General features: G+C 36.9%; 1 protein-coding gene across 1 annotated transcript; it reads right to left on the bottom strand.

Moving 5' to 3' along the window:
- Window positions 1-5454: 5454 nt before the first annotated feature.
- On the bottom strand, window positions 5455-12165 carry LOC128549927 (uncharacterized). The gene is made up of 5 exons (XM_053527712.1): window positions 11946-12165; window positions 11476-11547; window positions 10637-11091; window positions 7002-7074; window positions 5455-5936 (listed from the first exon to the last, which is right to left on the bottom strand). Exons 1-5 carry the CDS (start codon window positions 12115-12117, stop codon window positions 5455-5457), a joined length of 1254 nt encoding a protein of 417 aa, XP_053383687.1. The 5' UTR covers window positions 12118-12165.
- Between the last annotated feature and the right edge of the window lie 1245 nt (window positions 12166-13410).

Here is a 13410-nt window from a genome sequence, read left to right as displayed (position 1 = left end):
CATCTTATTTTCTATTTTTATACCAAAATATCAAGACTACAAACACAATGAAATTTAAACAAAACACAGCTTTAATTGATACCACTACGGCCATTCCAAGAGAAAACGTAGTAGTCAATGACCTATCCGTCGTTACGCGACCAGTCCTTGGTTCCTTTTGTACTTTATGCTACCAGTACGACATTGGCCTTGAACCGACATTGCCTTGCAGTTTCGTTTCTCTTACGATTTAAGGACACACTTAGGGGTCGAGGATTAATGTACTCAACAACCTGTCTAAAGTCAGAGCACCAAGAGCCTAACTTTTAAGGGCACAATTTTAAAGCAATCTGCGAGATAAAGACTGATTCGAAATATCAAGCTTGTCGTCGAACTTGCCTAAGATACGATGCTAAAATACTGTGATCGAAAATAAGGACAGAAGTCTAAAAGTAATAGCCAAATTCAAAGAACGCAGTCCCCATTCATCACTACACATAGAAATATGGATATATGCAACTGTTTATACGCACACAGTAACTGAGCATATGAACACAGTAACACAAACGAATGTAGTAATTACAAAGAAGTAACAAACAGACACAAAACATACATGTAGAAGGAACACAGTGCGGTAACGCCTTGGAACGGTTAACAGTAACAAAATGGTAATTAATTTAAGGTTCTTAGCTCCAGAAATGATCTAGCTGGTTATCAAACTTGGCCGAAATATAATGTTGGCGCTGTCCGCTTGTCCAGCGCCCGCGATCCCATTATACGTCCCTAATAGATATATGTCTGTTTGTTCACCTGTCTGTCTGTATGTTTGTCTGCCACAAAAGATGTATACAATTGAAAAAGAACAAGATTTTTTTCATGAAACCCGGTTTAGATTGTGAGCAATTTGGAGAATACGCAGCTTTTTATTGCCTTCAGATTAAGATAGCTGCCGATCCATCAAACCAATGTTACACGCCTGGATAAAAGATTTACGGAGAATTAGTGCGATATAAATTTTTGTATAGGACAAAACATGTGACAGTACTAACTCGAAGTAACGAAATATTTATCGGATAATCATCAAGGAAGTTTAGAGTTGTCGCTAAAACTTCTCAAATGTTTGCGCGAAGTAATCGAGCTATTTCGTGTCAGTTATCCTTTGTATTTAGAAATCTCCGTAGCAGTGTGGCAAACGTAACTTCTCAACATAGATATGGTTTCGAACGTAGATTTTGTTCATCCCATGTTTGTGTGAAGAAGCTCGTAAGGTCGGAGGTGCCTCCCCAGTGGTAATTAATCAGCCCAGAACAATCGTAGTGAATGTAATAGGGTTGTATGCTTGCGCGCCTCGTAAGATCTGGCAAAATCAAATTGAGCCGAATAACAAATCCCAGATTTAGCTACTGTTATAATGTCCCTTTTATTATATATGTCCACTTTTTTGTTATTTGTTTTATTATCGGACGAAATCTTCAATGTTTATCGACGTTAAAATAGAACTGAGTGAAGTTTTTATATTTTCTATTTATGAACTGTCATGTCATGCATATTAAATGGAAGTAGTCCAGCAACAGACAGTACAAAAGGTACAATACGATTTTTTTTTCTGCCTGTTCATATTTTCTTGTGAACTACAAGCTGTATTTTTTGACAGAATTTATATTAGTATGTAATAAGACTGACTCTTATACATCGCAATATGACGGGAATTGTGTAAGTGTGACTATTAATCCAGCCAAAAATAAATTTAATACAAAAAATTATGAAAGGTAAACAGGTTTCGTTCTTTTTCTGGTATACCGCGGACAAAGCCTCTTTACCACATAAACATTTACCATTCAGTCGGATATCCCAACCCGCATCTACAGTCAGTGAAAAAGTTCTAATATTCTTTCCGTATGCCGTGGTTAATATTAAAAGTATTGCCACATTTAAAAGCACACCCTCTTTTATATTCAGTTTGTCAGGCTATCACATTGCACCGACAGTCTTTTCTACGTCAATTTGTTATATACAGAAAATGATGCATCTGAATAGTCTGACATTCTCAGTTGTAAACTTTCTTTGGAGGAAAGGTGGAGCTAAGAGGATGACTTACTGAAACGTTTGCTAAAACTATAAAATGAATTTAGATTTTTTAATCCCCGCCACGAGTGAATGGTCTCCGTCCGTCCTTCCGTCCATCAGCACGTCCGTCCGCCCTTCCGTCCGTCCGTAACATTTTGTGTCCGCTCTGTATTAAATAAACCCCTTGATGGACTTTTATGAAACTTTGATCAAACTAGAAATTGCTCTTGTAAAAAAGCGCATGTCTCCCCCAATGCAAAGTCCTATAGGCAAGAAGTCAATAGGGGTCAGGAGCGAAATTCAAAGAGACACTGATGGTTGGCTACAATAGGGATCATCTACTTGGCATGTCCAGTCATCCCGCTAAGTTTCAACACTCTTGGTTCTCGAGTCACTGTTCAGGCTCCTGTGACCTTGACCTTTGATCAAGTGACCCCAAAATTAATAGGGGTCATCTACTCGGCATGTCCAATCATCCTATTAAGTTTCAACATTCTAGGTCAAGTGGTTCTCAAGTTATTTTCCGGAAATGATTTTACATGACCAGGCCTCTGTGACCTTGACCTTTAATAGACTGACCCAAAAATCAATAGGGTCATCTACTCTGCATGTTCAATCATCATATAAAGTTTCAACATTCTGGGTCAAGTGGTTCTCAAGTTATTGATCGGAAATTGTGTTCCCTGTTCAGGCTCCTGTGACCTTGACCTTTAACAGGGTGACCCCAAAATCGATAGGGGTCATCTACTTTGCATGTTCAATCATCCTAGTTTCAAGTGTCAACATTCTGGGTCAAGAGGTTTTCAAGTTATTGATCAGAAACGGTTATCATTGTTCAGGCCCCTGTGACCTTGACCTTTATGGAGTGACCCCGGAAACAAATTTGGGGTCATTTACTCTACAGGAACAATCGCCCTATGAAGTTTCAACATTCTGGTTCGAGAGGTTCTCAAGTTATTGATCGGAAACGGTTTTCAATGTTCATGCCCCTGTGACCTTGACCTTTAAAGAATGACCGCAAAAATCGATAGGGATCATCTACTCTGTATGACCAATCACCCTATTAAGTTTCAACATTCTGGGTCAAGTGGTTCTCAAGTTATTGACCGGAAAGGGTTTTCAATTTTCAGGCCCCTGTGACATTGACCTTCAACATGGTGACCCCAAAATCAATAGGGGTCATCTACTATGCATGACCAATCATCTTATGAAGTTTCAATATTCTGGGTCAAGTCGTTCTCGAGTTATTGATCGGAAATTGTTTTCCATGTTCAGGCCCCTGTGACCTTGACCTTTGACGGAGTGACCCCAAAAACAATAGGGGTCGTCTTCTCTATAAGCCCTACAAACCTATGAAGTTTGAAGGTTCTAGGTGAAATGGTTCTCCAGTTATTGCTCGGAAATGAAGTGTGACGGACGGACGGACGGACAGGGCAAAAACAATATGTCTCCCATTTCGGCTCAAGGTAAAGTTCACAACTCAAGGACAAAATATACTTCTAATCCCCATGGAGGATTTTCATGAAACTTGGGTCAAAGAATCATCTCATCAAGACAATGAGTAGAACATATTGGTCAGCAATGTCAGCTAAAGGTCAAGGTCACAACTCAAGGTAAAAGGTTTCAGCTCTGTATCTTCTAAACCCCTTGAAGACTTTTCATGAAACTTGGGTCAAATGAGCATCTCATCTTTGAAGGATTTTTAAATTCATTGATGCCTTCATACATGGTCTATAAAATACACTTAACAACGTCAATGTTTCCACCCAATACCATCAACCCTTTCACTATCCATTACAGTGGCGGGGTATATAGGCCTTACTAAACTAAAGGAACCAGCGTTGGAGCCATCTGGTCTAGTCGCGTAATGGCTGCCAGGTATTTGAACACTAATTTTTCACTTGGCATGGCAACAGAGGTCTAAATTGAAGCTAGTTTCTGTTTAAATTTCATTGTGGTTGTATTTTTGACATTTTGGTAGAAAAAATGGGAGAGCAGGTTGTATTTGGTGAAGTCAAGCTCAATTTTAGTATGAGTAGTACTTCCAGGTCACAGCAGTGTGATTTTGATGTCAGTTTACAGTAAGCAAATGTGACCAGAAAAATCTCTCTTAGAAGATACATGACCCCTACTTTTCTTTTCATTTTATATCAGTTTTATCATAACTCTTTAAAATGAGGTAAGGATTTGTTCTCTGAAATTGGACTAGTTATGTTTGGTAACTCTTAAAAAAAGGTCAGTTTTATATAGAATATATAGGGAAAACTATTTAGCTTATTATGACCTATAAGAAAATGTGGGCAAAAATTGATATTTTGTCCAGATATTGATATAAATGAACTAGTTTGGTCAGATTTTGGTAAAAAAAAATGAGAATTTCATTGAAATTTTGCTGCAAAACTTGATAAAAACCCAAAAAATCACATTTTCACTGTTTGGGGGGTATTTTTAAAAAAAATGCAAATTTGCACTCTAAATTATGCCCGTCTATACCTTTCAGAGGGGACATTTGGTATATTTCAAAGTGTTAATGTGTAATTTGCTTGCAAATTATGGTGAAAATTTATGAAATAGGGCAAAAGCCAGCTCTGGCTAGAAGAACTGGTTAAAAATTATGTCGCGACATCAATTTTGAAGGAAAATTGGTGCAGGGACCCGCGTTACTGAAAATGCCATAAAACCTGGAAAACTGATTTAATCAAGCCGAGACTTAGTATTTTTCATACAGATATATTACTGGTACTAAACAAATGAAATTGAGACTATTACAGAAAAATAGTTTTTCTTATAAGAAAATGTGGGCAAAAATTGAGATTTGTCCAGATATTGATATAAATGAACTAGTTTGGTCAGATTTTGGTAAAAAATGAGAATTTCATAGAAATTTTGCTGCAAAACTTGATAAAAACCCCAAAATTCACATTTTCTCTGTTTTGGGGGTATTTTTTTAAAAAAAATGCAAATTTGCACTCTAAATTATGCCCATCTATACCTTTCAGAGGGGACATTTGGTATATTTCAAAGTGTTAATGTGTAAATTGCTTGCAAATTATTGTGAAAATTTATGAAATAGGGCAAAAGCCAGCTCTGGCTAGAAGAACTGGTTAAAAATTATGTCGCGACATCAATTTTGAAGGAAAATTGGTGCAGGGACCCGCGTTACTGAAAATGCTATAAAACCTGGAAAACTGATTTAATCAAGCTGAAACTTAGTATTTTTCATACAGATATATTACTGGTACTATACAAATGAAATTGAGACTATTACAGAAAAAAAAGTTTTTCTTATAAGCTGTCTTTCAGACTGCCTTGTGTCTAATTTATTTGGCAATGAATACACTAATAGACATGCAAGCATTTGTGTAAAATTTATTTCACAAAGTAAGTCTAATATACATGTGCAACACCTCATTTCGAGCATACAATACAAGCAAGTTCGCGTCCGTCTGGGTATTCCTGACAAGGCAATGATCCACATTTCGCTTCTGTAAAGTAAAACAACTTGTCATTCAAGCTGACGTCACCATGGTACACCGCTTCTGGATTCATATCAACAAAGGCGTAGTCACTCGCAGATATGTAAGCCTTATGGTCTGTCATGAGATAGCCAGTGTATTCTATTGTCCAGCCGGGGTAACAGTCAGTCTTACCTGGAATCATGACAGTGGTCGGTCTGGGACTGCGACACAGTACACATGGCGCATCTTGATCGTGCATGTTTTGTGGGAAAGGGCTAAATGTGTTAGTAAATATCTGATACTCTGTACCAGAAATATATCCACCAATGTCCTGTATACCATCTACGTATTTGGCCCATGTGGGGTGTTGTGGTAAACATAGATATTTCCCTGCACCTCCTTCTATTTCATACAGTGAACCAGCTGTAAAACCTTCAATGAAAGAAAATTAATTTTTTTTCTAATTTGGTTCAAAGTCGTATGTATCTGATAATTTTCGTTTAGATGTTGTTTTTATTTTCCCGGAGGGACGTATTTTGTTTAATGACGCAGCTCGTCTGCAATCTGTCAGCAATATCGTTTCCGTTCAATGATTAAAGAATGCTTTGACCTGATGAGATCAGTGAGTCAAATGTCAAGGTAACAGTGACAGCCGCCCAATATATCGCTAATGGACATTGCATTGCTCCTATTTTGGGGTCAATAGGCCAAAGGTCAAATACACATTGACTATTAGTACAAAAAAACATCTCCGCTCAACCTGTTCTCCCCTACCTTACAGGCATATTACCACTGGGCAGTGAATAACCTTTATTTTATTTTGAGGGCATATGTTGAAAAGTCTATGTCACACTGACTGTTAGTACAAAACCGTTTCCTCTCAGTATATTGAGAGTAATTTAACTTGTGACGCTCAAACGTTGCAAACACAGTGTCACTGGGCAGTAGATGAAACCCTCTGATTTTGAGGTTATACGGTAAAAGATCAAGGCAACGGTGACTGTTAGTACAAAGTATAAAAAAAAACTATTTCTTTCAAATATTTGAGAATGACTTGACCTACGACTCTCAAACTTGACACATTGCTCATGGGCGGTGAATGACCCGTACGAATTTTGATTCAATCGATTACAGTGACAGCTATTTCAAAGAGAACGTCCACCATCGACTTCTTTCTGATTTTGAGGTTTCTTAGTCAAAGGTCATGGTCACTTGCATGCAAAGTAATCAGATAGATGTATTATGTGATGGATGGTGCTTGTCATCCATCAGTCTGTTTGCAGTTTATTTTCCGCTCAATACCTTCAGAATGCTTTGAGATATGATTCTTAAACATAATAGGTACATTGCTTTGGGGGTGTTATGCTCCACACAGCGATGATCTCGTTTCTATATAAACTGGAGCAATTATATCCATTAGAGTTTTTGCAATTCACACATTTTCATGTGTGAATGTTAAAGTGTCCTTTAATATGAAGCTGATATGATAGCATATACCTGAATACACTTTTTTCCGTTCGAGTTCCATCACAGGTAGTTTTGCCCAATCTAACATACGTTGACCCTTGTACTGAAAAGATAATTCAAACTGTTGTAATTTGAGTACAATATTGTTTGTGACTTGCAACTGACCTCCACATGTTCTCAACACAAAACATTTTCTTAAACATTGAAATGACACAAATGGAACAAATTGGCGACAAACGAACACTTTTGTTAGGAATTAGAACTACTCTCGGAGTGAGAAAACGTGAGGTTATAATCGCATATGAAAGTAATGTATCATGATTATATGATGACAATATGGTCATATTTATGTCAAACTGAGCACAGACACTTGGAAGTCAAGCCCCCTCCCCTCTCCACCCCTGCCAAATATCAGTCAATATTTTAGTCTTTTAAAACACATTGATCACATATCTCAAACACTGAATATGTTTTGGAACAAATTCAGCATGTTTAAAAAATTACCATCAATGCAATAAAAAAGTATTAAAATATTGGCTGATATTTGGCAGGCGCGGATGAACAACCAAGTGTTTGTGAAAGTGAAATGAGGACTCATGTAGTGATAATAATAGCCTATGCATATTTATAATTATATTTTTGTATCATTTGCGGTAACACATTTTCTGACACGTACATGAAAGGGTCTCTAAGAACGGGTCTCCATGAGCGAGTGGTTGAGACCGTTAACTTCGAATCCCATTTCCCTCAGCTGCGGATTCGAAACCTCCATTGTGGTTTACAATTCTGTCATGTGAGGAACCCATGCTTATGAAATGCAGTGATTCTATCTAATCGAACACATGTACAGGTGAAACATTTACATGAGAATCCGCCTCTAAATCCATACGGAAGAAAAAAAGATCTACCTTGCTTTAGAGTGTTTATTTCCTGGCGTAACATCTGTACATCTAGTGCTAAGTCATCGCTGCTGTGAAGGACCAATCGCCGCACTTTGTGTTTTACTCGAACCTCAACACAAGACAATGCAGCACAAGTAATTGTCAGAAACATTAATACAAACATCACTGTGCTATTCTTTCTTCCCAGCTGTGCAATATGAAATAATTAGCATTACTTATTTATTTATTTGGGTTTTACGGCACACAAACACAGTATAATTTATATGGCGCCAAACTGGACTACAAATTTCGGTTTCACATCTCATTTACATCGGGATAAAAACATGAGGTATGGAATCAAAATTTGCATACCTGCTGGAATCACAGAGTTACAGCAAAACCAAGTGTTAAGACCCTATTAGTCGCCTCTTACGATCATGCAAGGGTAAGGCAGTGGTTCCAATTCTTTTCATACAAAGATCGTCCCAGAACAACATGGGGCAATTAGCATTACAAATGGAATTATAAATAGTCCTTATCTTAGAAGAATTTTTCTTATCATGTAAATATGTGAGCCCCTCCTGACTGCACATTTTCCATGAACAAAATATAAGACACTTTCAGCTATAATTATACGTTGACGCAAGTTGGGATGGGAAGAGGTGGGGATAGAGGCAAGGGGTTGGTATAACCTGCCAAAACATTTTTATTGTAACAGTCTCAGGAAAACTGTGCAGCCTCGGCTGGGACTCGAACCTCTGGCCTTCGGCTTACCGTGCCAACGCTCTACTTATTGAGCTACCGAGGCCACCCGATACGAGAACCGCTACATTATACTTAAGATGACTAATAGGATCTACTGTTATCAAAATAACTAAAAAGTATGTTTATATTTTCTTTTAAGGGCTATTTGCCTACTTCTTCTGCTTTTCTCTGTAAAAATAACAGGACAAACTAACATCTGAGCCAAGCCATTTAATAACGATAGAAATCATTCACTGAATTGATGTCACACAGACTATGAAATAGTACAGTATTCGAATATGATTTTTTTTTTGGGGGGGGGGGGGGGGGGGGGGGGGGGGGTGAGGTGTGGAGAGAGGGGCTGACATACTGCAAATACTGTGAAACATGGAATGAAGATTGTTGTTTATTAGTGTAGACCAAATATGGGCATTCCGGTATGCCGTCTTCCGGTCCAACACAAGTGCAGTTCCTTGCGTATTTTCCAACGTTTTTCCTCTAAATTCTTACTAATAGTCTAGTCGGTCTTTGACTTCGGTTGGTTCCATGTACATGTTGTATCCATGGTTAAACGAAATGTAACTCAGAGTTACCTACACCAATATAAAAGGATATTCTGGTGGGTAGATAGTCTTAAAACTGTTTCTGACCAAAATGATTTAAAAAGTTTAACTACTAGATTTCCATATGATATGATCTCATCTTCCAATGAGGCCAAACTCCCGCTAAATGTCAAGGCCCCAATCGATAGTCTAACAAACATTGAGATTATGTCATTCGGGGATTCAGAAGAAGTACATTGAGTTTATTTTTATCAGGAGCTGAGAGGAAGGAAAGGTGAAACTATGTTAATTAAAACATGCCAAAGTAACACGAGGAGAGTTATCATTAGTACACGTATATACATTGAACTGCATTGTATTCCCGTACAAAATCTACACAGCAGATCAATTTGATGTCATATGTACAAAATCATGACCAGCAGTACTTTAAGGAGCCGGCTCATCTTTCTTGTTTCTAAAAATACTTATACAACATCAGGTCAGCTATCATGAGTGACTAATTTGACATTATACACTGACTGAATAGGTTGTCGGTCAATAGTCAAAACTATTGCCCTATAACCATCAGACCTCGTGCAATAGTTTTGACAAATTGACTGGCAAGCCATTCAATAGTGTTTTATTACATGACATGAAATTACTTTCACAGTTTTGTTTTCAATTATTTACTTATTTGCCTAGTAAACTATGGAACGGCGGTCTATATAAAGAGTCATATAATAGATTTAACAACCTACGTAGTTTATCGATTCATAGTCCTAAAGCTACAACAACGTGTCCATTCTTTCTTTTTGGTTGCTCTGTTACGAGATTCTGAAAAAACTATTTGCCGTTTGCAAAAGAGATTTGATTTTTACTAAAAATGGATTTGCAATATCTGTCGGCCAATTTTAATTAATTTAATTTAAACTATCTATTAGGACTTTTTTAATTCTAAAAAAAAACCCTCTTTTTTTCTAACATAACCTATACAATGTCTTATAACTATTATTCACATATGATATTATATATCATAACATGATCAGTAACCTCTTTTCAATTTATCAAGGGGATAAATTTGGGAGTTTTGTTTAGTTTTGTTAGATCAAGCCGTTACGTGACTAGAATTTGGAGTTAACATATTACCTTAGTTTGTTATTTAAACTTTTAAAATATGAAAAATCTCGTCTTTAATGTTCCGAGTATATATACAAGTAAGTGAAACCCATAACATAAATGTAAATAATGTATGTATCGGAGATGTGGCATTAGCGGTAACAATATCTCAATTTTTCAAATTTTGGATCTAGGATAATCGATTATTTTCAGCGGGAGATACATATGAAACACTTTCATTCTTATATTCGGAAAAGACATTGATATAATGAGATCGTGATTAAAACAGAAAAATAAATAAATACTTTTATTTTAATAAGTAAATGTATTTCACATATACGAGTGCAGATATATCATCTCGGGTCGTTCATTTGGAGCAAACAGCACACGCCAGTTCACGTCCGTCCGGGTACTCCTGACATGGTAGAGATCCACACTTTACTTCTGTGAGGTAGAACAGTTTTCCGTTCATGTTCGCTTCTCCGTGATACACCGCCTCTGGATCTGCATCCACACAGGCATAGTTACTGGTATCTTTATAGCTGGTATGTCCAGTCATTAGATATCCGGTGTATTCCATTGTCCAGCCGGGGTAGCAGTCTGTCCTTCCTGGAATCATAAGTGTTGTTGGTCGCTGGGTACGACAAACAACACATGGTGCATCTTGGTCTTGCATATTTTGTGGAAATATGGCTGTATATAGCTGATATTCTGTTCCGGAAATATATCCACCTACGTCCTGTATACCATCAACGTATTTTGCCCATGTAGGATGCTGTGGCAGACAGACGTAACTCGCATCACCTACCTTGTCATACGGTGATCCTGAAGTAAATCCTAAAGAAAGAAAGAAAAAGAAAAATATGGAATCAGTGACTTAAAGAGTAGATTATAACACTTAAGTGATGATTATACTATTTATTACATTTTTAAAATTTGCCCTCTAAACATTAGATATTTCTAAAAGTTGTACAAATATTCGACCGGGCTTAAAGTTTTAATTGACGAAAATATCTTGAAAAAGAGTTCTACAGTTTTAAGTTAAGGATTGTCTTCTGCAAAGACGTTTGGTACATGAGTATATAGTACGTTGTTTTGGTTTACTTATCAAATATATTTCAACATGAGCATTTTCGTATTTATATTTGAAAGTTTCGGTCTTTTCCCTTGTTTTCTAACAAACCGACCTGTTGAGACGAACCGGGATAACTAAAACTTTACCTGAGTACACTTTTTCTGTTTCGTTTCCACTGCATGTCGTTCTACCCCATCTGACATAAGTTGAACCTTTTTCTGAGGAAAATCACAATACGCCCGTATAAATTCGCATACCTAATTTCGGCATAATCATGATTACGCTAAAAGGCATATATTATTTCTGCATGATAAGAAAACGTGATTTTGTTTTAGCGATCTTATTAGATGAGTTTAATTAGTACATCAAATTAAAGGGCAGGTAACTCTTTTTCAATACCGGCGACCTATGACTCATATTGCCATTTTTGTGTCTTAGATATAAGGCTAAATCGTGTTTTTTCGCAAAGATGATCCAGTGTGATCATAACGAAAAATGATTTAGCCGGCAACATTTATAGGGATATGCGAAAAATTGAGTTAAGTCGTAGTTGAATTTTGAGACGGATCTATATATCAAAACAGATTATCTTATTTAAATTACGAGTATTACTTGCCTTGTTTTAATGTTGTCACTTCAGCCCTCAGGTTTTGTATTTCCTGGCGTAACTTCTGAAACTCGGCGGCAATGTCCTCACCACTGTGGTAAACAAGGCGTCGGGATTCGCTGTTTTCTCCCACATTACCATGCAACAGGAACGTAAATATAAAGAAATAAAGAAACTTCATTTTGACGACCCAACTTTCCTTTTAATTTAGCTGAATGAATAATGAATATTGTTAACGTGAGAGTGTTATCTAAAGCCTTGTCTAGGTTAGTGCAATGTTCTTTACTGTTTACGCAAGTTAAAATCAAGGAAGGGTTACCAAATATTCAAGACATTTATAATTTAAATTACTTCTTGCATCACCCAGTCACTCAAAAGTTAACAGAAAATGAATAAAAAGATAAGAACATTTTCAGCATGAATTACTTTTACTTTCTCGTCAGTTGTGGACCATCTCTTTCCTCCCTGCTTTTTTATAAAAAAAAATGAAACATTTAAATGATTGCAATTCAACGGTAAATATGAAAAAGGACACATTTGCATTGCTTATTGACAAAAAATCTTTACTTTTCACTCATAAAAATTGGCAGCTCCCTTTCTTCAAACAAATCGATTAGAGTTTCATTGTTTTTGCAATGGCCGAAACCTTTTCAACTCAGCTGATGCACATCTAGCGGCCAACCATGTTAACGAATGTGTACAACTTCATACTCAGCATTCATGTTTACTAAGCTTCTGATCCATGCTCTGACATTTACATTACAGAAAAAAATAGGAAAGGTTCTATTTTTCACCCAAAAGATTACTTCCTTTGACTTAAATTGAATTATGAGGTAAAATTATCCAATAATGCCTTCTATGAAGGCAATAGTTTGATCCAGTTATTTGATAGATGTAGACGTCTTTAATGACAATTAATGTTACCTTAAGCATATAACTTTTTACAACGTCATTGCCTCGTTCACATTGGCAGTATGAGGGGGACAAAAATTAGTTCCTCTTAAAATGTCGTAAAATAACGAGTATAGAATCTGCGAAGTTTAACAAGGATGTTGCAGCAAAATCTATTAAAATATCCTTTGCAAGATATGGCGCAACTAAGTAAGTACGCATTCATCACAACCATAGGTTGATTGAGACTGTTGACAAAAGAGTAAGAAATGTGCGACACCAGTCTCGCAACCCCTGAACCAGTGGCACTTTCTAATATAATAAAGTAGCCTTGAGTTGATTCCATGATCTCAAAGGATCAGACGCAAGGACGTCTCGCCTGCAAGGACGTCTCGCTTATTCGAGTTTCGTTTATCGCTATGGGGTTCGATGCAGATATATTTAATTTCATATCGCTCAAACGGGCTTCCGTCGGCCGAGTTTCACGATTTATGAGTAGTCATATTATATATTAACGTTTTGTGTAAAGAGGTTGTAGCATCTCGGATTTATTCACACTGATGTATGATGAGGATGTTCTGTA

The sequence above is a fragment of the Mercenaria mercenaria genome, chromosome 17 (assembly GCF_021730395.1).
Source record: "Mercenaria mercenaria strain notata chromosome 17, MADL_Memer_1, whole genome shotgun sequence".
Classification (NCBI taxonomy): domain Eukaryota; kingdom Metazoa; phylum Mollusca; class Bivalvia; order Venerida; family Veneridae; genus Mercenaria; species Mercenaria mercenaria.
This window is presented reverse-complemented; position numbering and strand designations above follow the sequence as displayed.

Excerpts from the sequence above, each read along its gene's own strand:
- LOC128549927 (XM_053527712.1), bottom strand. The coding sequence starts at position 12,117 with ATGAAGTTTCTTTATTTCTTTATATTTACGTTCCTGTTGCATGGTAAT. Across the intron at positions 11,548-11,945 it reads AGTGACAACATTAAAACAAG|AAAAAGGTTCAACTTATGTC; the intron begins GCAAGTAATACT and ends GATTTTCCTCAG. Across the intron at positions 7,075-10,636 it reads GACGTGAACTGGCGTGTGCT|TACAAGGGTCAACGTATGTT; the intron begins GTTTGCTCCAAA and ends TTATCTTTTCAG.